Source organism: Melanerpes formicivorus, unplaced genomic scaffold, assembly GCF_026170545.1.
Source record: "Melanerpes formicivorus ecotype bairdi unplaced genomic scaffold, bMelFor1.0.p_v2 SCAF_12, whole genome shotgun sequence".
NCBI lineage: Eukaryota > Metazoa > Chordata > Aves > Piciformes > Picidae > Melanerpes > Melanerpes formicivorus.
Window position 1 is genome coordinate 22072805 of NW_027142364.1, and position 21881 is coordinate 22094685.

The following is a 21881-nucleotide window of genomic DNA, read 5'->3' on the forward strand; positions in this document are numbered from 1 at the left end:
CTCATGGTCAGTGCAAAGGCATGGAAAAAAACCCCAAACCCCACGGTTCTGGGTGTCTCACGATATCAAATGCTGCACAAAGCCGTCTCCAGAACCTGTGGGTCAGTGGTGAAGGACGCCAAGAGCCTGAGCTTCCGTCTCACCTGAGCTGGGAACACACACCTTGGTTTTGCTCTTCTTTGCCCCAGTTCGGTAATTAACCTCCCTGCATTTCCAAGCTAAGACACTCGAAGAAAGTCCTGTGCCAGATGGGGCCGGTGAGAGGAAGTCAGCACTGGCAAGGAGCACCAAGCAGCAGGTGTGCAGTTTCCTTATTAGCTGAGGGGTGCCTGGGGGGAATTCAAGCTCCCTGAAGAACAAGGAGAGCAGGAGCCTGCAAGGATTAAGGTATTGTGGAGCACATCAGGGGGAATGAATGAAGTGATTGCAAAGAACAAACAGAGAGGAAACCAAACGTGTGCTTACACAGGAAAGTCCTGGGCAGAATGAGAGCTTTTGTTAGCCTTCAAGCTGGAGAGAGAACCCATGCAGGTTGAAGTCAGGTAGGATGCTGCTCACAGCTCAGATGCTTGAACAGGCTACCGTGGAAACTGCAAAGTGCAAATGAGGTCTGATCTCTGCCCACGATTTCACACAGACTTTTGCAAGGGTTTGTAGATTCAGTGATTCCCCCCCCAAGTGAAACACTGTAAGCTTCACATCAGCAAAAGAGACCAAATGCCTTCTTTTACCAATGAAAGTGAGAAAGTAATGCTGAAGTGGTGCATTTGCTGCTTCCTCCCTCAGCTGCTCTGCACCTTTCACACAGAATCTCAGAATGTTAGAGCTTGGAGGGGACCTCCAGAGATCATCAGGTCCAGAGCAGGATCACCTAGGGCAGGCCACACAGGAACACATCCAGATTGGCTTGGAAAGTCTCCAGGGAAGGAGAGCTCCTTGGTCTTTTAAGTCAGAAGAGCAGAGCCCATCAGTACGGTGCAGTTCATTTAATGCTCTGCAGGGAGCTTCCTGCAGCCCCACTCAACAGAAGCCTAAGGAATGTGGCAGGTGGCGGTGAGGCAGCTTGGCCAGGTCCCAGCTATTCACAGTCACTGCTGCCTGGATGAATCTTCAACACACTGACTTTAGAGTGAGGTTGCTGAGGGCTGCAGGCAGAGCAGCTCTTGCCTAGCAGCAGGTTTGCTATATTCCACTTGGAAAAATCCCTAGATCTACTTAGAAGTCTCCTCTCTTGCTTCCCACCTGCCCATCCCTTTTTGAACCAAAAATAAAGGATCCTGTGTTATCACTCCTGCCAGCCTTGTTTCCCAAGCTGCAGGGTGGCAAGCAGGCCAAAAGGCGAGGGGTGGACATGTCCTGCACTCTCCAAGTCATCATTTTGAATATGTAAGTTTAGAATAGAATAGAATAGATCAGACCAGGTTGGGAGAGACCTTTGAGATCATTGAGTCCAACCTATCACCACCTAATCAACTGAACTATGGCACCAAGCACCCCATCCAGTCTCTTCCTAAACACCTCCAGGGATGGTGACTCCACCACCCCCCTGGGCAGCACATTCCAGTGGCCAATCTCTCTTGCTGGGAAGAACTTCTTCCTAACCTCCAGCCTAAACCTGCCCTGGCACAGCTTGAGACTGTGTCCTCTTGTTCTGGTGCAGGCAGTCACCTGGGCATGGAAGGAGATGAGGCTGGTCAGACAGGACCTGCCCTTCCTGAATCCATGCTGGCTGGGCCTGAGCCCTTGGCCATCCTGTAGGTGCTGTGTGATTGCACTCAGGATGACTGTCCCGTCACCTTGCCTGGCACTGAGGTCAGGCTGACAGGTCAGGAATTCCCTGGCTCATCCTTCTGGGTCTTCTCGTGGATGGGCATCACATTGGCCAGCTTCCAGTCCTCTGGGACCTCTCCAGTGAGCCAGGACAGTTGGAAAATGATGGAGAGAAATGAAGGAGGGAAATGATGGCTGACATGCACAAAGCTTTGGTGATCACTCAACAGAACACTCCCCAGCACGTGCGGGGATACCGTGACGTCTCGGCAGCCCTGGGTGCAAAGGAAAAGCTGGCTAAGAAGGCAGGCTCCCCCAAAATGATTGTTTCCTCAAAACCAAACAGATCTCTGTACTCTCTCAGCCTTCTTTGGGTGATCTGTAGCAGTGAGAGTTTCCCAAAACACAAGAAAGATTTCTTAATACGCCCAAAAGACAGAGGATGGGAACTGAGAGGAAGGAAGGGAGGAAAGGGAACAGCAGTGTGAAAGTTGGCACTGCCAGCAGACCAGGAATCACAGAATGCTCTGGGTTGGAAGGGATCTCCAAAGGTCACCCAGTCCAACCCCCTCTGCAGTCAGCAGGGACATCCTCCTCAGCTAGATCAGGTTGCCCAGAGCCCTGTAGAGCCTCACCTTGAATGTATCTCCAGGGCTGGGGCCTCAACTACCTCCCTGGGCAACCTGTTCCAGTGTTCCACCACCCTCACAGCAAAGAACTTGTTCCTAGCATCTAATCTAAATCTGTTCTGTAGACTGAAGTGATTTTCCCCATCCTATCACTGCAGGCCTTTGTAAACAGTCTCTCTTCATCCTTCTTGCAGGCCCCCTTCAGGTCCTGGAAGGTCGTTATTAGGTTCCCCCCACCCCGAGACTTCACTTCTCCACCGCCTTGAGGGCACCCCAACCATTCCTGCATGTTCAGCAGGAAACCACCCAGCCTTGTCTCTATGGCCATGGTACCCAAAGCAGTGCCTGTACAAGCTGCACACTCACTGGCAGTGCCTGACTGGAGCAGAAGGAAGTGTGCAAACCTCCGGGGAAACATTCTGAGACAGACAGATGCACTCACTCGTTCCCATGCAATGGTTGGTGACCACACACTGGGGTCCTCACAGAGCTCCTGGATGCTGGTGGTGTTGAGCATCTTCAGTCCAGCAAGAGAAACCAAGAGGCAGCTCCTTCCCCCGTGGTCACACTGGGAACTGCCAAATACATGCCAGGCTGTACAGCAGGCAGCAGATTTTGTCAGCTGGTGGCTGCAGTGTGGTTTGGAGGGCACAGTGCCTCACCACCAGAAGCCTTGGAGCTGTTGAGGAGCTAGGGCTTTCTGAGCACATACTCAGGCAGGCAGTGCCCTTTGTGCTAGCCCTGCAGAAGCTGTTCCAGAACCAGCCAGGCTACCCTGGCAGGTGCACTCAGGAGCCAGGCTGATTAGCTGATCCCAGTGCCATGCTAATATCCACACAGGGCTTTCTGATGGCCAGGCTTGGCTCTCCACCTCACTGGGGAGATGCATCAGCTCTCTGGGGACAAGCAGCCTAAAACCCCCTTGCTGCTACTCAGCAGAGAGAGCACAGCTCACACTTGGTTCTCCTCACTTCTGGGGAAGCTCCATCAGAAGTCACAAGCCAGACCACCACTTTGGCTCCTCCTGGCTTTGCATGCTGAGAGAATGAGTGGTGCTGACACTGAAATCTATCTTCCAGAAAGAATAAATGGACTGAGATCTGCCACTATCAGCAGGGTGATGGGCAAGTCCCACCTCGAGAAATTGCCTCTTCTTGGCTGTTACCTCAGTTGCCTCTTTCACAAGTGCTTGTTCTCTCATGTCCTATAAATGGAGAAGGAAAAGGCTCTCCAGAATAGCAGGCAGGCTCCTGCTCCCAGATCACCCTCAACCCTCCTACTTCCCTGGGGGAATGTGTTCTGTAGGTGGCACTGCTCTTGCAAAGACATCTCACAGCTTCACTTAGGCAGCATTTGGTGTCCCTGCCAAGTCTAGGGGCCCTGCTCACACTCGTCATCCAGAATAGACTCAGGGCTTCCAGGTGAGTCAGAAGAGAGAGGGATCAAGCTCAAGGTAAATCTGATGGTATAAGCAGGTCATTCCAGGACGCTCCAGGCACAGGAGTCAGAATAGTGCCTGCACAGCCACTTCAGTACTTACCATGCAGGAGCATCACTGGAAATGACTTTGAGTCCAACAGGTCACAGAACATTCAAGAGCAGAAAAGGTTTCTGTGCTGCTTTCACCACCCCAGCAGGAAACTCAGCCCACTAATCCCAGTCAGCAGGGACAAGAGATTGCTGTGTCTGGAGGAGGTGCTCCAGCTCAGAATGAAGAGGTACAGGTGAGAATGGCACCACAACCGCCTCAGCCCCCTGCTTTTCCTCCGTGGGCTGCCTCCTTTCACACCCCTGTGTTATTCTTTCTGCCCTTCACTGCAGGAAGCTACTTTGGAGCTGGTTTGCTCTCTGAGAATTTGACTGGTTTCCTGGCAGCCTCCAGAGAGGAGGTGAAAACCAGGCAGGCAGCCCAGCTGCCCTACCCACCCTCCACGATGCCCAGCTGGGGGGAGCCTGTGGCGCTGTGTGCTCCCTTGCTTGCAGTGAGGTGGCAACTTGAGCTGCTTCACAGCCTGCCTTGGACTCTCCATTTTGCTCTCCCTAGGCAAGGACACAGTTAAACCACAGCAAACAGGCCAAGCAACGGCTGAGTCCCAAAGACAAGCACATAGGAGGGGGGAACAAATTGCATGAGTCAGACGAAAAGCTTCATAAATATTGGCTGGTTTGAACAGCTCCCTGAGGAACAGAGGATCTCCTTATGACCAGAGCTCCCTCCACATGAAGCAGTCCCTCCTTCAAGCAGCTCTAAGGGGAGCTGCTCTCCTGCCTTATAGGCCCAGGGTTTTAATTCTTTCCTGCAGTCAGGCTGCTCTGTCAGGGACTTGGCACCACACATCAGCAGAGTCTCTGAGCACCTTCCAATGGCCTTTCAAATAATGGCACTGGGGTGGGTTTTGTTCTCTCCAGGTCACCCCAGGATAGGAGTGACACAGGGAGAGGAGAAATGACATATTAGATGTGTAAGGGATGAAGGCTGAAGGGCACAGGGTGGTTTTCAGCACCTTCCCTTCCACTTCCTACCAGGTGAAGCACAGCTGGAGCCATGAAGGAACAGACATGCAACAGCAGTGTGGTCTTGTGGCCAAGAAGGCCAATGGTATCCTGGGGTGGATTAGAAAGGCTGCAGTCAGTAGGTCAAGAGAGGTTCTCCTCCCTCTCTCCTCTGCCCTGGTGAGGCCACATCTGGAATATTGTGTCCAGTTCTGGGCCCCTCAGCTTGGGAAGGACCTCAGGGAACTGTTGGAAGAGTCCAGGACAGAGCCACAAAGCTGCTGCAGGCAGTGGAACATCTCCCTGCTGAGGAGAGGCTGAGGGAGCTGAGAGCTCTTTAGCTTGGAGCAGAGGAGCCTGAGGGTGACCTCACTCATGGTGATAAAGATGTGCAGGGGCAGTGCCCAGAGGCTGGAGCCAGGCTCTGCTGGGGGCTGCCCAATGCCAGCACAAGGGGCAGTGGTGGAAGCTGAGGCAGAGGAAGTGCCATGGAAACAGGGGGGAGAATTATTTCCCTGTGAGGGTGCCAGAGCCCTGGAGCAGGCTGCCCAGGGGGGCTGTGGAGTCTCCCTCTCTGCAGAAGTGCAAGACCTGTCTGGATGAGTTCCTGTGTGACCTGCCCTGGGTGCTCCTGCTCTGGCACAGGGGGTTGGGCTGGCTGAGCTTTCGAGGCCCCTTCCAGCCCCTAACATTCTGTGAGTCTGTGGTCAGGAACACAGACAGGAAAGGCACATGGTCTCAGGTCTGCAACGGCAAAGACAACCAAGGGCCTCATCCAGTCTCTTCCTAAACACCTCCAGGGATGGTGACTCCACCACCTCCCTGGGCAGCACATCCCAAAGGCCAATCTCTCTTGCTAGGAAGAACTTCTTCCTAACCTCCAGCCTAACCCTCCCCTGGCACAGCTTGAGACTGTGTCCTCTTGTTCTGGTGCTGGGTGCCTGGGAGAAGAGACCAACCCCCACCTGGCTACAACCTCCCTTCAGGGAGTTGTAGAGAGCAAGAAGGTCTCCCCTGAGCCTCCTCTTCTCCAGGCTAAGCAACCCCAGCTCCCTCAGCCTCTCCTCACAGGGCTGTGCTCCAGACCCCTCCCCAGCTTTGTTGCCCTTCTCTGGACACCTTCCAGCAGCTCAACCTCCTTCCTAACCTGAGGGGCCCAGAACTGGACTCAGGACTCAAGGTGTGGCCTGAGCAGTGCTGAGCACAGGGGAGTGCAGACCATAAGACCATGGCAAACCCCATGGATGCTGTTGGGGCTCCCCTGGACTGCACAATGCATCTGATGCCTTCATGAGCTTTCAGAAAGCTCTAGGGAGGGAGGAAATAAAGTAAGAAAGGAAACAATTCTCTCTGTCTCTCTCCAAACCCCAAATGGCCTGCATAAAAAGTGGTCTGGAAAGCTGCCACTCCAAGCTGGCTCTGGAAAGCAGCCCTTTCATGTTCTGCTCTCAGCAGCTGACACTGCCTCCTGCCCCTCACAAGTCACTCAAGATACACACTGAACTCCCCTTGCCTGGGGCTACAGCTTTGGGGTTATTTGGGGGGCTGCCTCTCTTCTAGAGGGAACCTTGACTGCATCAGAGCTACCAGCAAAGCCCAAAGCCACTTCAGAGAAACTGGGACTTTATGTGACATAGCTGAAAGCCTTCACTGCCCCAAGTGTAGCTGGCAGAGAAGAGGATTCTGTGCACAGGAAGAGGCTGAACATCCTGAGGAAGGTAACATCTGTGAGCAGCAAGGACCAGCAACACCCTAGGCAGCAGGGAGCCAGGGCCAGTGATGCTGTCAAAAGGAGAGGTGAGGTGCCAGCAGGGCAGGGCAGAGAGAGCCAGCCAGAGAGAGCAGCCATCAGGAGCCCCAGTGAAGAGGGAGACTCATGACGAGGAGACAGGTCCAGGGTGAAGCTGGAAGTCAATCAACTAGTCAGAATCAGACCTGATGATAGCAACCAGGATCCAACACAGCCTGGCAGGCACCAGGCAGGCCACACTGATGGAGCATGTCTGAAGTCAAGCAGGGAAGTCAAGCTGCAAGTCTGAGTCCAGACCAGCAGAGGCCATGGGCAGGTAAAAAGACACAGCTGAGCTCCAGGCCAGCACCTCTTCAACACAGCTCCAGCACACCTAGAAGAAAGCCTCAGCTGAGAGTGCTCAGCTTCAGGTCCTGACAGGACCCTGCTTTCTCTCACACTCAGACTTGGCACAGATGAGTTCAGTGGCATCTGCCTGGGCTCAGGCCTCCCCATTCCACCCTTGTCAGTTTTCCACTTTGATTGGTTTTCTTTACCTGAAGTCTGCACAGCTGTGACAAGAGAAACTTCCACGTGAAGAGGCTTGGACTGGGAATGTGGGAGGTGGAGATGGTGCTCACACCTTCCTGTTCTCACTGTCTTCAAGTTCAGACACAAGTGCTCAGTAGATCACAGAAATTCCACAGCACCACAGAAACATCCAGCTTGGGAAAGACCCTCAGGATCACCAAGTCCAACCCAGAACCCTGCTCTGCAAGGGTCAGTCCTAAACCAGAGCCCCAAGCACCACATCCAAAACACCTGCAAACACAGCCAGGCCTGGGGACTCCACCACCTCCCTGGGCAGCACATTCCAATCCCTGACCACTCCTGATGGGAAAATATGCATCTTAGTGTCCAGATGATGTAGAAGACATCATGACTGAGGGAAGGAACGGTAGCAACATGGAGACTATGTTATTGTTTTACTGAGAATGAACCATAAAGTGTCATAGAGTCATAGAACCAAAGAACTGTTAGGGTTGGAAGGGTCCAGTTCCAACCCCCTGCCATGGGCAGGGACACCTCACACCACAGCAGGTTGCTCACAGCCACCTTCAGCCTGGCTGCAAACACCTCCAGGGATGAGGCTGCCACCACCTCCCTGGGCAGCCTGTGCCAGGCTCTCACCACCCTCCTGGGGAACAACTTCTTCCTCACAACAACTTCTTCCATTCCCCCCAGTCCTATCCCTGCCTGACACCCTCAGAAGCCCCTCCCCAATAGCATTTCTAACACTTGCACAAACGGGCTGAAAGCAAAGGAATTTTCCAGGTGGAAGCCTTACAGAAGCCCAAGACTGCAAATCTGATAACTACAACACATGCCAAAGCTTCACTAGTGTCTGGCAGCAGCTGTCAGGCATCTACCCACCTCCCCACCTGCTGAGAGCATCCACCTCTCACAGCCTCTAGTGAGCTCCCTTCTAGTATGTAAATGTAGAATGGGAGTCCCACAGTTTCACCAGGCCCTGCCTTGGAAGGTCTGCCACACTCTACATGTGAGCTACTCTGGGGGCTGAACCACTGCAGTGACCCAGAACTGAAGTTGCTGTGCAGTGAAAGAGCAAATTCCAGGGGATAGCTCATTTCTGAAAGGCTCTGCCAAGAGCCCATGACACAAGGCTGCCCAGGGAGGTGGTGGAAGCCTCCTGCCTGGAGGTGTTTGCAGCCAGGCTGGAGGTGGCTGTGAGCAACCTGCTGTGGTGTGAGGTGTCCCTGCTCATGGCAGGGGGTTGGAGCTGGCTGAGCCTTGGGGTCCCTTCCAGCCCTGACAGCTCTGTGATTCTAAGTTTGGTTTATTTGTACATCTACAGAGAAAACTTGGGCAATATTTCCCCAGAGGAGAAGTATTCCTTAATGCTTCATTTCCATAGGAACTTTTGGCAAGACCAATCAGAACAGTGTCAGAGCCTCTCTCCCTCAGTTTTCCTGGGGACAAGTACTTTTTGAGAGGGACATTAAAAGGTTGACCATTCCATGGCTATCCAAAGTGCACAGAGGTGGAGACCAGAAGCCAAAAGCCCAAACATGGGAATAATATTGCCTTTTAGTGAAGACAAAGTGCAGGTACCATCAGCTGAAGCTCTGCTGGGTGGTCTGGCACGGTGTGGTGTCAACAAAGCACACCAAGTGATTCACTAGGAGCCTATGTACAAGTCAGAGCTTGGCCAAAGCACAGTACAGATGATTCAGTTCTGCAGAGGACACAGAAGTGAAGAGCAAAGTTTAGCCCTGCTCCTGCTGCAACACTTTTCTTACCTAGGGAAACCTAACAGAAAACTAACAGCAGGTCCCTGCTCAGTAGTGCTGGGCAGGCAACAAACAGCAGCCAAAGCAAGCTGCAGTCATGACCTGAGAAGGCATGGAATATCTTTGAAGTGCCTCAATACTTTGTTCTAAAGTATTAAGGCATGGCTGTGCAGGCAGAGCCACCATCTGACCTTCCACTTCTTTCCCACCCCCCAGGAAAAACCTGAGGCCAGTTGCCTGTCCTGGATGCATTGCATATCTGCTGCCAAATCTGCACTCCCCCCACTCAACCCTTGCCCCCCAAAAGCCTGTGATGCCTTTCTTGATGACACAGCCATAAGTCACAGTGAGCAAGGCACACACTCCCCATCCTCCAATCAGTTAAATGAGAAGAGCTCTCCCTCCCTGTTTCCCACCACTCCAGCCCTCATTAGAGCTCCAATTAATTAATCTAGGTGCTAGGGAGGGAGATGATGAATGGCAAAAGCCCATTAACCTGATTCTGTCCAAGCTGGTGACACCTGGCAACGTGCAGGTTAGACAAATCTCCCTTGCTGCTGAGGGAGTCCTCATGGCTGAGCTCCATTAAAGCAGCAGGCCCCAGAAAATGGGAGAGCTTTTTCTCCTCATGTTTGTACATGTGGAAGGTTCACCAATGTGCATGGGCACTGCATGCCTGTGGGGACATCAGAATTCATTAGGGCCAGTCTGATAGGAGATGTATTGAACAGCTTCCATCTGACATCTGTTACTGGCTCGTTCTGTCCACTCCCAAAGGAGTGAATCATATTGACAGGTTGAATTATATCTCAAGAGATATGTTTTCTCTCCCCTCCCCTCCTCCAAAGGCCATTTGCAATCACAGCACATCCACTGCCTCTTAAAAGTGAGCTCATCTGGCACTGGGTTGCACTGAAGTCCTCCACCGTGCCTGAAGGAAGAATGCTTCTGGGCGGTGGGAACGTGGAGAAGATGTGGTCTCTCCAGCTCCTCCTTGCAGTGCTGACCATCCTGACCATGACTCTCCACACCCCACCCGCACATGGAGAGCCTTTTTTACTCCAAGGTAAGCTGGAGTAGATGACACAGGTAGGTGCTTATCTTTTTGCTTTGCTTTGCTGCTTGCCATGGCCAATGCAATCCTGACTTTGGAAGGAAAGCAAGCGATCGCTGAGCTGTCCTAAGCGAGCAGTTCAGGTGGGTGCTACCCACAGGCTTGCTGATATTACAGGATCACAGAATGCTAGGGGCTGGGAGGGACCTCAAAAGATCATCTAGTCCAACCCCCCTGCCAGAGCAGGGTCACCTACACCTGCAGCTTAGCATGAGCTGAAGCTGTCCTCCTGGTCTGCAGCCATTCTGGTCTGATGAGTTCTGCCAGTCAGTAAAGCCATCAGACCTGGTGCACTGTGGCAAGGGCAGCTCCTTCTCTTCCAAAAGGAAGCCTCCAGACAGAACAAGCCCCCAGCACTGAAACAGCAGAGAGCAGCAATGCCAACATGCAGCAGATGAGACTTCACAGCTCACAAATGTCACTAGCAGGGTGCTGCTGAGCTGGGCTTTTTCCTTATCCCTGAGCCTTCTTTCCATGTGTCCTTCTCCCAGAACTGAAATGAAACTTAGCTCCAACTTTACTCTGCAGGGAAATGTCAATCCTTAATCTTCTTTCCCAAAGAGACTTGGCAACTGGGGGGTGGGGTGGGGGAATGAAAAACCCCACCCTGAGCAGCTAGATATAGGCTTGAAAATCACATTGCATTTCAAATGATATTAGAATAGAATAGAATATTCCCCCCCTCCCCCCTTATATCCTCTATTACTTTATGTGATGACAACCAAAACGTTCCTGAGGCCTCTCTGGCTGGAGGCTGCTCCTTGCTTAGCTTAATTTGATTAGAGTGCTCACAGGGCTTGGGTCTGGGGTTTTTGTTTCTCCCTGCAGCAATTCCCCCCAGTGACTAAAGGCAGCTATTTGAAAATCCCACCTGTCTGTCAGACCTAGGGTTGAGGTTTATAGCTCTCCACAGCCCTGGGGCTCTGCTCACTCCCTCGGGTTTACCGCTAGAGATCACAGTCGGGACCAGCAGCTTCCTCCGCAGCATGAGGCAGGGTTGAAGCCGGCCAAGTACCTGGAGCACCCATTTGGCCAAGGCCCCTCTGCTTCTGCAGATTTGCATGCCCTTAGCTGATGGAGCTGATTCCCACACACTCCTGAGCATCCTCCTTAAGGCTCACCTGGCAGAATGTTTTGCCTCCTGTGTGGCAAACACAGTTGCATCCATCCCGTCACAGCCGTGTAGGGCTGGTGTCTAGGCAAGACCATTTTCTCCTCTCTCACCCCTTTGAAAGGAGTCAGCCAAAGTCTTCAAGACCCTGGAGGAAGAGAATAAGCCTTTCTGCATCATTCCTTAGTGTTTTCCATGGCTTCTGCTGGCATTTTTCTAGGGCTTTGTAGGGTCTGGGGTGGGGCAGGGGCAGTCAGATCAAAGCTATGGGGGAACAGCCGTTCTCCCTGGCTCCCATGCTGGGGCTCTCAAAACAAATGCAACAGTCAAGCTTCAGCTGATGCTGGAAATCTGTTCAGGGTTTTAAAGCCTTCAGGGCTCTGATTAGTCCCATCCCCTGTATCTGCTGGCTTCTGCTGCATGCTTGACTTTCACAACCACTCATTTGAGGGCACAGCCACAACCACTGAAGCAAGACCGCTGGGGAAGATCCCTAAGAGGGCCTCAGAGAGAGGTCCAAATGGCTTTAGGACAGCAGCTCGAGGAGGTTTTCCCTGGAAAACAGAACAATTCTGCATGCCCTACCATAAGAAGCTCCCCTGGGGATAAAACAGCTCACCTTAAACTCCTCCACACCTCCACTCTGGTCAGGAAGAATCCTCTAATACCACTGTCAGTCAGACAGAGCAGCCCCAAGGCTGAGTGAGTGCAAAGCAAGCACTGCAGGGCTTTGCAGCCGTGGTAGCCACACTTCAGCCCTCAGGGGCAGTGGGTTCCCAGCTCTCTTAGCCCTGGGGAGGTGGGTGGAGTGAGTGGTGTGGCTGGGGGAACACCTGTGCTTCTGGGACGAGAGGATCTCCTGGGCTGCTGTGTGGCTTTGCAGAGGCATTCTCTACGCCCGCCTTGCAGAAGAGGTCTGGGCTGACCACAGCACAGTGATGCCTCCTCCTTTCTGCAGCCAGCCATGCTGATGAGGCTGCAGTGAGGCTGGCCAGCAGCCCAGTGCTGGCAGAGGCCTTCCCCATGCAGCACACTTTTGCTGCACAGCCCCTCACTGGCTGGATGGTGCTCACACACCTTCCTTTCCATCGAGCTCCTTCCACCCTGACCGAGAGCAGGGGAGATCTTTCCCTGCTGCTTCTCAGCCTTCTTGAGGTTTTTGTTTTAATGTGGGGAGCTGGAGGGTGCCCCCACTTCTGTCCTCAGAGAGGTGTGCTTTGTGTGCTGCAGAGAACCGAGTGCTCCCGGAGAGGGAGGACACAAATCAGGAGGACGCTCTGCTGACTCTGCTTCTGAACAAGAGACTTGCCTGGCGGAGGCCGGAAAGCATCGGTAAGCAAAGTGGGATGGCAGACCTCTGCTCCATCCATCTGTGCTTGCATGAGAGCAAGGAACCTGCTCCTCAGGCTCCTCACAAATAGCTCAGAAAGTGGAAGCAACCGCTGTGGTGCCTACACATGACTGCTGTCAGGTGGTCTCCACCACAGCCGGCCTGGGTCTGCTTTAGCCGTGCTGTGCAAAGCTGCCCACAAACATGCACCGAGGCACTCGGCACGGAGCCAGCAAAGGAGCAGGGCTCTGCACAGCAGAGGGAACAAGGGGAGGTGCTGCTGGGGGCCTGTGTGCTGCCTACCCCTGAGATACTAATCATAGAATCATAGAATGGTCAAGGTTGGAAGGGACCTTAAAGATCACCTAGTTCCACCCCACCTGCCACGGGCAGGGACACCTCCCACTGCCTCATCCAGCCCTGCCTTGAACACCTCCAGGCAGGAAGCATCCACAGCTTCTCTGGGAAATCTGTGCCAGTGTCTCACCACCCTCACTGTCAAGCATTTCTTCCTGATCTCCAGTCTCAGTCTGCCCTCTTCCAGCTCAAGGTCATTGCCTCTCATCCTGTCACCCCCAGCCCTTGTCAAAAGTCCCTCCCTAGCTTTCTTGCAGCCCCCTTCAGGTACTGGGAGGCTGCTCTAAGGTCTCCCTGGAGCCTTCTCTTCTCCAGGCTGAACAGCCCCAACTCTCCCAGCCTGTCCCCATAGGGGAGGCTCTCCAGCCCTCTGATCATCCTTGTAGCCTCCTCTGGACCCTCTCCAACATTTCAGTGTTGTTGTTGTGCTGGGGGCCCCAGAGCTGGAGGCAGTGCTGCAGGTGGGGGCTCAGCAGAGCAGAGGGGCAGGATCCCCTCCCTGCCCTGCTGCTCTCCCTGCTCTGGCTGCAGCTCAGCACTCAGCTGCCTGCTGGGCTGCCAGTGACCATTGCTGGTTCATGGGGAGTTTGTCACCACCTGACACCCCCAAACCCTTCTCTCAGCACTGCTCTCAAGCCATTCTTCTCCCAGCCTGGATCTGTGCTTGAGATTGCCCTGACCCAGGTGCAGGACCTTGCACTGGACCCTGTATCTTGTGTAGTGTGCCTGGAGCATGGGCTGGCCTTGGGAGTCACCTCTCCACCCACTGCAAACAGTGCCCTGTGCTTTTAAAGGCACCCCAGCGTGGTGTCGACCTGCTGCAATCAGCAGCATGTTGTGAGCAGCCAGGGCAGGGGGGCAGCATCAGGCTTCAGCAGAGAGCACGTGGCTGAGATCCCTTGGGATCAAGTGTAGCCTGGGACGAGGGGAGGGGGAGCTCCTGTTGGAGCCTGGGCCCTCGCTGCTGCTGCAAGAGGCTGAAGCGATGAGCGCTCCAGCCACAGCAGAGAGGCCAGAGATGGGCCACATGGAGGCTCTTCCTGCCTGCTCTGTGGACAGACAGCAAGTTTGAAGCCCTCAAACGTGGCTGAACTCAGACCTGCTGGAGAGAAACCTGGCTCTCCCGTGGCACTGCACACAGCGATCCCAAACGCCCCACAGGGCTCAGCTCTTCCCGCAGCCAGGGCAGGGCTGGGGCTCTGTGGTGGTCTCAGACCAGGAAGCTTCTTCCCTTCCCTGTGCAGAAGAGCCAAGAGCAGGGCCCAGCAGAAGAGTCAATGTTGTTAGGAAAGCCCATTCATCAAAGTGACTCAGGGCTCATCCCCAGCCCTTGTGAACGCAGCGAGGCAGTGGTTAGACAGTGCTGGGACACAGGAACAAACAGAAGTGAATCAAGTCCTCCTGCTCCCAAGGGCTTGCTCCTTGCAGAGGGGAGGCAGCCCAGACATAACCTCTGTGTGATTGCTTTATGGATTACTGCACTTACTGCTCCTGGAGGAGAGGCTGCATTTGAGGCCAGACAATTGAATATATTGAATCTCTGAGCAGAGCCCAGACAGAGGATTTACAGCAGGCACTTTCCAAGGCTTCAGCCATAGATTAACTTCCTTTCCAGCCCCCTCCCAGGCTGAGATAATCTGTTCCAAATTTCACTGCTGCTCATTTTCTATTCATAGCAGTCGCTGAGGCCTATGGTTTGAGGGAAGTTGAGCCAAAACAGGCACCTGAAACCCTGCAAGAGGTAAACACGTGTGGAATGACCACAATAGCAGCCACAGCAGCAATGAAATCCTCCTCCTCCTCTTCCTCCTCAGCATCATATTTTAAGTGGCACTTTTGACTTGTAGATAGGCAGGCCTGGCTGTCTCTGCCTTGTGAACGTGCAAAGCCTGAAGAGGAATCTGCTTGAGGTGACTGCTGGCAGTGTCAGGAGCACAGCCCCCACCTCCTGACTCCCAGCCCATGCCCAGACCTCCTCTCCAACCAAGCCCTGGTGATTACATTTTACTGAGGAAGTGATGCTGCTGAGTCCCTGTGTCCTGGCTATCCCTGAAGCACAGAGTGATTAGGGTTGGAAGGGACCTTAAAGATATCCAGTTCTAGCCCCCTGCCATGGGCAGGGACCCTTCCCACCAGCCCAGGCTGCTCAAGGCCTCCTCCAACCTGGCCTGGAACACCTCCAGGGAGGGATCATCCACAGCCTCCCTGGGCAACCTGTGCCAGAGTCTCCCCACTCTCACTGTCAAGAACTTCTTCCTAATCTCCAGTCTAAATCTCCCCTCTCCCAGCTCAAAGCCATTATCCTCATCCTATCACCCCCAGCCCTTGTCCAGAGTCCCTCCCCAGCTCTCCTGGAGGTCCCCTGCAGGTACTGGAAGGTTGCTCTGAGGTCTCCCTGCAGCCTTCCCTTCTCCAGGCTGAACAGCCCCAGCTCTCCCAGCCTGGCCCCACAGGGGAGGTTCTCAGCCCCCTCTGAACCCTCTCCAGGCTTTCTCTGCAACTGAGCCCTGATGTCATGGCTTTGCTTAGGGACTGCTGCTTTTTCTGTATCTGCCTGAAAGTATTCAAGGTTTTTCAAGTGTCTTGTTCCCTTTTCAAAGAAGCAACTAGGAAGGCAGTCAGCAATTTCTTGGCACCCTCCTGCTCAGTTTCAGATACTAAAAAATCCCCAAGCCAAAGCCAAGAAACAGCCCAAGTCTGGTACTGTGTCTGTCTGAAACCAGGGGGACCTAGGAACCAATCAGACTGTAAGCAGCTCTCTTCTTGTCAACCCTTGAAGAGGTTCAATGAAGAAACTGGTTTTGGGCAGGAGTGCAGAAGGACTGGGAAGCAGTGCCCACACCAATACCACTCTCTCCTTTCTTGCAGACTGGGAGCTGGCAAAGAAATTTGAAGAGCTTGAACAGGTGAGAGGAACATAAATGCCTGTTGGTTGGGAAGAGCTGAGTAGCTCTGCCTACTGTCTTTATGCCCTGCCCTTCTGTCTGTGCATCTTCCCTCTCTGCTGCTGTAGTGAAAGCATTTATCACACAAAGAGAAAAGCAGAACCTGGGCTAAAGAGCTGCAGAAGCTGGCAGAAACAGAGAGAGCAGGGCCACAGGCTGGGGCAAGGAGAGCTGAGGCCTCTGCTGCCAGGGGAAGGCCTCTGCTGCCAGGAAAATAAGTAATGCCAAAAGAAATCTCCATTGGAGAAAAGGAAGGGAGGAGAGGAGGTGAGCTGCCTGCCTAGGAGCTCTCGCAGCTGGCTGGTTGAAGTGAGGGGGATGGCCACTGTGCAGCCAATCCAGAATGACTTTTGTCTGCATCTTTTCCAGTAAGGCAGGTCCCAGCCACGGTCAGAGCCCTGCTGTGCTGAGCAGAGTGCACACACAGACAGCAAGGGGAAGCCTCGTCCTACATGCCCTGCCCACGAGCAGGCAAAGTCATGCAGTGACCTTGACACAGCTCCCACTGTGCCCCAAGCCCCACAGGCTCTGTTTCCTCCTTCCCAGGCTGAGCTCAGCTGTTCAGGTGGATCCTGGAGGTCCTGCTGGGCTCCACTTGGTAGCTCAGACTGAAAAGTCCCAGTGTGGCCTGCCAGACAGGAAGCTGCCAACTCCTACACTAGCCCCCTGCTCCAGTGCTGAGGGATGCTAAGCTCTGGCTTCCTGGGAGCCACCTTGCCAGAAGAGGAGTCTGAAGTGATCAGTGGAAATGTTCCCAGCCTGCTAGAAAAGAGCTCCTACAGATAGAGCAGAAATACTGTGAGCTTTCCATGCTACAGTGAGGGGATGTTAGCAAGAGCTGGGGGAGAGGGAGGGGAGGAAGCACCCAGAGCAATGGAGGAGCAAGTTCTCTTTGCTGTAGTGAGTGGATGCCTGGAGACCTCCAGCACGAGCACTGACTTGGCTCTTGGTGCAGTATCCTTCTACACATCCTCCTCTCCACAGTGGTCTGCACCCTGGGGTGGGGAGGAAGAGCAGACAGTGTCTGCATTGCTGCCACCAAACAGGCAGCTTAAGGGAGGAGGACATGAGGAGATGTGAGAGGTGCAAAGGCAGACCCTCCTGTCCTCCCCAGGGAAGTTGGCAGCCAAGCTGCCTGTACCACCTGCCTCTGAGATGCTTGCACTTGCCAGCACACTGTGGAGCTCCCCCTCACAGGGCCTTCCTTCACTGCTGTGTTTACTTTTCAACAGCTGGAGAAACTGAAGGATCAGCTCTCAGCTGAGGAGGGCTCAGAGGTAGCTTATGCCTTGGAAAGCCTCTCAGCATCCCAGCCCAGAAAACGAGGTAAGCTTTGGGTCAGAGCCCTGAGCCACCCTGCAGCTTTCATCTCCAGGGCTTCTTGTCTCCAGCGAAGACAGTGACAGCAAACTTGCTCCCAGTATGCTGAGAGCCAAGCTGGTAGCTTTCCCAGCAGCCCTGTCCTTGTTACTGCCTGGCTGATTTAGCCCCTGTGAGAGGGCCTGAGTACCCAGCCCTGCCTGCACGCCCAGAGCCTCGCTGCAGGCAGTCAGTGCTGCCCTCTCTTTTCACAGGCACACAAGGCTGTGTGAGCAATGAGTGCTTGTCTGGAAGGGGTGTGAGTTCCCCCTGAGAATGCCCCCACAGTGGCTTTGCTTTGGGCACAAAGCTAATGCTGAAGGCATCGTGAGGCATGTGGACTGCACACATCCTCTTCTGCCAAGGTCACTGCCTCCCTGCAGGGAACAAAAGGACCACTTGTGTGTGCTGCTGGAAAGCAGCTGGAAAAGGATGTGGAAATCAATCAAGAATGGAGGGAGCTAAGACTTGCTAGGTCCTCCAGCTGGTCTCTAAGCTCTGTACAGTTCAGGCACCAGGGCAGGTTAGGGTTCCCCTACTGGAAAGCAGCTCCACGGAGAAAGACCTTGGAGTCCTGGTGGGCAGCAAGTTCTGCGTGGGACAGCACTGTGCCCTGCTGGCCAAGAGAGACAATGGGGTCCTGGGGTGCAGCAAGGGAAGTGTGGCCAGCAGGGCTGGGGAGGTTTCTCTCCCCCTCTACTCTGCCCTGCTGAGACCACAGCTGCAATCCTGTGTCCAGCTCTGGGCTCCCCAGTTCAAGAGGGACAGAGACCTGCTGGAGAGAGGCCAAGGGAGAGCCATGAGGGTGACTAGGGGACTTGAGCATCTCCCCTGTGAAGAGAGACTGAGAGCCCTGGGGCTGTTTAGTCTGGAGAAGAGAAGGCTGAGAGGGGATCTGATCAATGTCTATCAATATCTGAGGGCTGGGGGCCAAGGGGAGGGGGCCAAGCTCTTTTGGTGGTGCACAGTGATAAGACAAGGAGCAATGGATGCAAACTTGAACGTAGAAGGTTTCAGCCCAACGTGAGGAGAAACTTCTTTGCAGTGAGGGTGCCAGAGCCCTGGGGCAGGCTGCCCAGGGAGGATGTGGAGTCTTCTTCTCTGGAGACACTCAAACTCCACCTGGATGCATTGCTGTGCAGGCTTCCCTAAGTGATAGTGCTCTGGCAGGGGGGTTGCACTTGATGGTCTCTGGAGGTCCTCTCCACCCTCTAATGCTCTGTGGTACTGTATCCAGGGGCTCAGGGGCACCTCATCCCAGTGCCTCTGCACGGGTCCTGCCAAGCACACGGGTGCTGCAGTTCCTGCTGGCTTCCAGTGCATTCCAAAGCACTGGCAGCTGGCAGCCAGAAGTCACTGATGGCAGATCTGGCCTGAGAGAGCCAGCTCTGCCCTCAGCCCATGTGCTCTGTGCATGTGCAAGCTGTCAGCCTGCCAGGCAGCCAAGAGAAAAATCCTTTTGTGCAAGGCTTGCTTGAAGTCCTGGAGTGCTCCTTAGACAATCTGCAAGCTATGAGCAACCCTGGCAGCTGCCATCCATTGGACTCATCTGATTCATGCCCCTGCCAGTCTGGGAGGGTCAAATGCAGATAGAAGCACTTTGCCCTGCCAGGTTTAAATCAGCTTCTGGCAGAAGTGAAAGCAGAGAATCTTTGCTTTCATCTGAAGGCCTCCCAGCCTGGGTGCAGCTCACACCTCAGCTTGAGCACTGCTGCTCCACTAGAAGCTTTCTCCTAGGATCAGGCTTTCAAAACCCAGGCAGAAATCATTCCTCATACTTGGCAAGAGGAGACTCACACAGGATTCAAGGATGGCACCAAAATGTTCATCCTCCCCTGATCTGATCCCCTCAGGCAACCCCACAGAGCTCATTGTAGCTTGGAGGAGAGTCAGCAACAGAGTGACTGAGATTTTGTGAGTGTTTTGAGGACCAGATCTGGTCTGGCCCAAGTCAGAGGTCTGCTCTTCCAGTCAGCCACAGGTGACAAGGCCTGCCCAAACCTCTGAGGCAGCAAAACTGCTGGGTGGCAGAGAGGGAAGGAAAGGCTGATTCCTGCTGCTGCTGCAGTAGAGCCAAGTGAAAAGCAAGTGCTTACAAAAGCAGCACCATGGGCACAACTTTGGCTCCTCATTTAGACTACAAGCAGCTCACAGAGACACCACCTACAAGTGTTAGTGGGAAGTCAAGGCTGCTTACTGAGGTGTGCCCAGGTAGCTTGCTGCTGGTTGCCAGCTCAGCTCTCAAGACCTGAGGCTTTTGAAAGCCACTCCAGCTCTGCACTGGGGAAGTGGGGGCAAGTTCCTTGCATCCTAACATCCTTCTCTTGTGTCCCTTCCAGCCTGCTTTTGGAAGTACTGCATCTGAAGGCTGGCCAGGGCTGGAGGCTGAAGATGAGCCCTTCCCCACCACTGCCTTGCTGAGTGTTAATGTTCAGAGTTTGTTCTGTTCCCTCCTCATGCTGCTAACTGGGATGCCATCCTCTGGGACCGCCTCACAGCCAGGTCTAACAAGGACTGTGACAGGGGCTGGTAGCCCTCTGCCACCCTCCACTGTCCCTTCCTTCCAGATTTAACCTACTGCCACCTCCTAACTTGGAGGATGCTGCCCAGCTTCCCTTGCTGTCCTGTGTGTGCCATTGGGCCTGCTGCCCCTCCACAGCCTTCCCCTCCTCACCAGGTCCCCCAGGCACAAAGCACTCACTCTGCTCCTCTGCACCTGGGTCTCTGCTGACATCTGCAGGGGTTACTCACTGTGGTGCCTGGGCTTCCAGTCACCTCCTAGGAGCAGGTCTCTGATGACCCAACACCCACTGTTGGGACAGGAAGGCAGACTGGGTGCAATAGGAGGGGCTCAAGGCTGCCTGTCCCAGCTTGCTGAGCCAGAGCTGCTCCTCATGTCCCAGCAGTGTACACAGTAGGTCTGGGGGAGGGCAGGCACAGGAGGGATCCTTTGGATATCATTCCAATAAAGACTTTCTGTTGCACAGAAGCAGCTGCTCTTTGCTTTCTTAACCCCTGCAGAGGCTCACAGGGCAGCACTTGGTTCCTCAGTGGTTCCTGTAAGGTTTGCAAGGGAAAAAGCCTCTCATTAAACACCTAGGCAGGGCTACAGTGTCCTGGTTCAAGATGCTGGAGAGAGTAGCTCTTCCTCTTGACCAGAACTGGGGATGAGACCTCTGCTGAGGCTGAGCATTGCCCCCTCACAGACACGAGTCAGACTCCACTTGCCACCACAGCCTGACTCCAGGCAGTTGCCCTAAGCTCCCAGTCCTCACACCAGCTCTGACTTCAAAGACTCATTGAGCTCTCAGCTTCTCTCCTGCAGCTGCCTGAAGAGCTGACTGTATTTCCTCCCATTCTGCCAGCTGATGGCCAGATGCTTCGTGCCTCATGTTAGACTAGGAAGTCAACACTTGCCTCCTGTCTCCAGCCTCACTCTCTGCCTCATACAGTGTGCTGGGGGCTTCTCCTTAGCCCTACCTAATGCCTTTCTCAATGGATCTGCCTTTGCAGTGCTGAGAATGAATTATACCCAAGAACAGCAATCTAAGGAATTCAGCTGAGACAGACCAGAGTCCAAGGAGGACTATGGGAGGTTTAGAACACATCAGCTAGGAATCTGAGCACTGAGATGCCAGCAAACAGCTCTCTTCAGCTGTGTTTTACAATCTGCAGGGAACAGAAAAGCATGAAAGAGGATTTAAGACAGCCTGGTTTCCTGTGAGGTGAAGTGGAGAGGACAGGTTTACCTTTAACCAGGGTGAAAACCACTTGAACTTTTAGAGTTGGCTGGCTGCTGCTGCCCTGTGCACACACCAAGGGGCTAAAATCAGGCATGAGGGTGCAGATGGCTGAGGAAGTTGGTGACTTCATACTTGGACTCTGTCCTATGTTATTCACAGGGAGGAGGGAAAAGTATTCATCAGCTTAGAGGAAGAAGCTAGAAGTCTCTCCCCACTGCAGGGCATGCCACACAATGAAAACATGTCTAAATATGGAGTGGAGGTGAGAGAAAGGCTGCTGAAAAACAGCAAGACAAATACTGAGGCATCCCCACAGTCCTGAGCCCTGGCTAGAACAGAACAGGATAGAATGAACCAGGCTGGAAAAGGCCTCTGAGATCATCCAGTCCAACCTAGCACCCAGCACCATCTGATCAACTCAACCATGGCACCAAGGGCCTCACCCAGGCTCTTCCTAACACCTGCAGGGATGGTGACTGCACCACCCCCCTGGGCAGCACATTCCAGTGGCCAATTCCTCTTGCTGGGAAGAATTTCTTCCTAACATCCAGCCCAAACCTCCCCTGGCACAGCTTGAGACTCTGTCCTCTTGTTCTGGTGCTGGGTGCCTGGGAGAAGAGGCCAACCCCCATAGAAGACCAATGGCATCCTGGCCTGGATCAGGAATGGTCTGGCCAGCAGGAGCAGGGAGGTCATCCTGCCCTGTGCTCAGCTCTGGGGGGGCCTCACCTCAAGCACTGTGTGCAGCTCTGTGCCACTCACTGCAGGAAGGATCTTGAGGTGCTGGAGCAGGGCCAGAGGAGAGTGACCAGACTGGGGTGGGGGCTGGAAGGAAAGCCTGGTGAGGAGAGGCTGAGGGAGCTGGGGGTGTTCAGCCTGGAGGAGACTCAGGGGGGACCTTGTCACACTCTACAACTACCTGAAGGGAAGCTGTGGTAGAGTGGGGGTCAGGCTCTTTTCCCAGGCAGCTTGTGACAAGAGGAGAGGGC

The 21881-nt window shown here is 54.0% G+C and overlaps 1 protein-coding gene across 1 annotated transcript; it reads left to right on the plus strand.

The window, feature by feature from the left end:
- Positions 1 to 9802: 9802 nt before the first annotated feature.
- UTS2B (urotensin 2B) lies at positions 9803 to 20087 on the plus strand. Its single transcript, XM_068145725.1, has 5 exons — positions 9803 to 9999; positions 12389 to 12490; positions 15714 to 15751; positions 17023 to 17116; positions 19489 to 20087. Exons 1-5 carry the CDS (start codon positions 9876 to 9878, stop codon positions 19512 to 19514), a joined length of 384 nt encoding a protein of 127 aa, XP_068001826.1. The 5' UTR covers positions 9803 to 9875; the 3' UTR covers positions 19515 to 20087.
- The last annotated feature ends 1794 nt before the right edge of the window (positions 20088 to 21881 follow it).

What these genes read in the sequence shown, in the direction of transcription:
- UTS2B (XM_068145725.1), top strand. Translation starts at nt 9,876, where the DNA reads ATGCTTCTGGGCGGTGGGAACGTGGAGAAGATGTGGTCTCTCCAGCTC. An exon ending in AGAGCCTTTTTTACTCCAAG is followed by an intron (nt 10,000 to 12,388) that starts GTAAGCTGGAGT and finishes TGTGTGCTGCAG; the next exon opens with AGAACCGAGTGCTCCCGGAG. An exon ending in AATTTGAAGAGCTTGAACAG is followed by an intron (nt 15,752 to 17,022) that starts GTGAGAGGAACA and finishes ACTTTTCAACAG; the next exon opens with CTGGAGAAACTGAAGGATCA.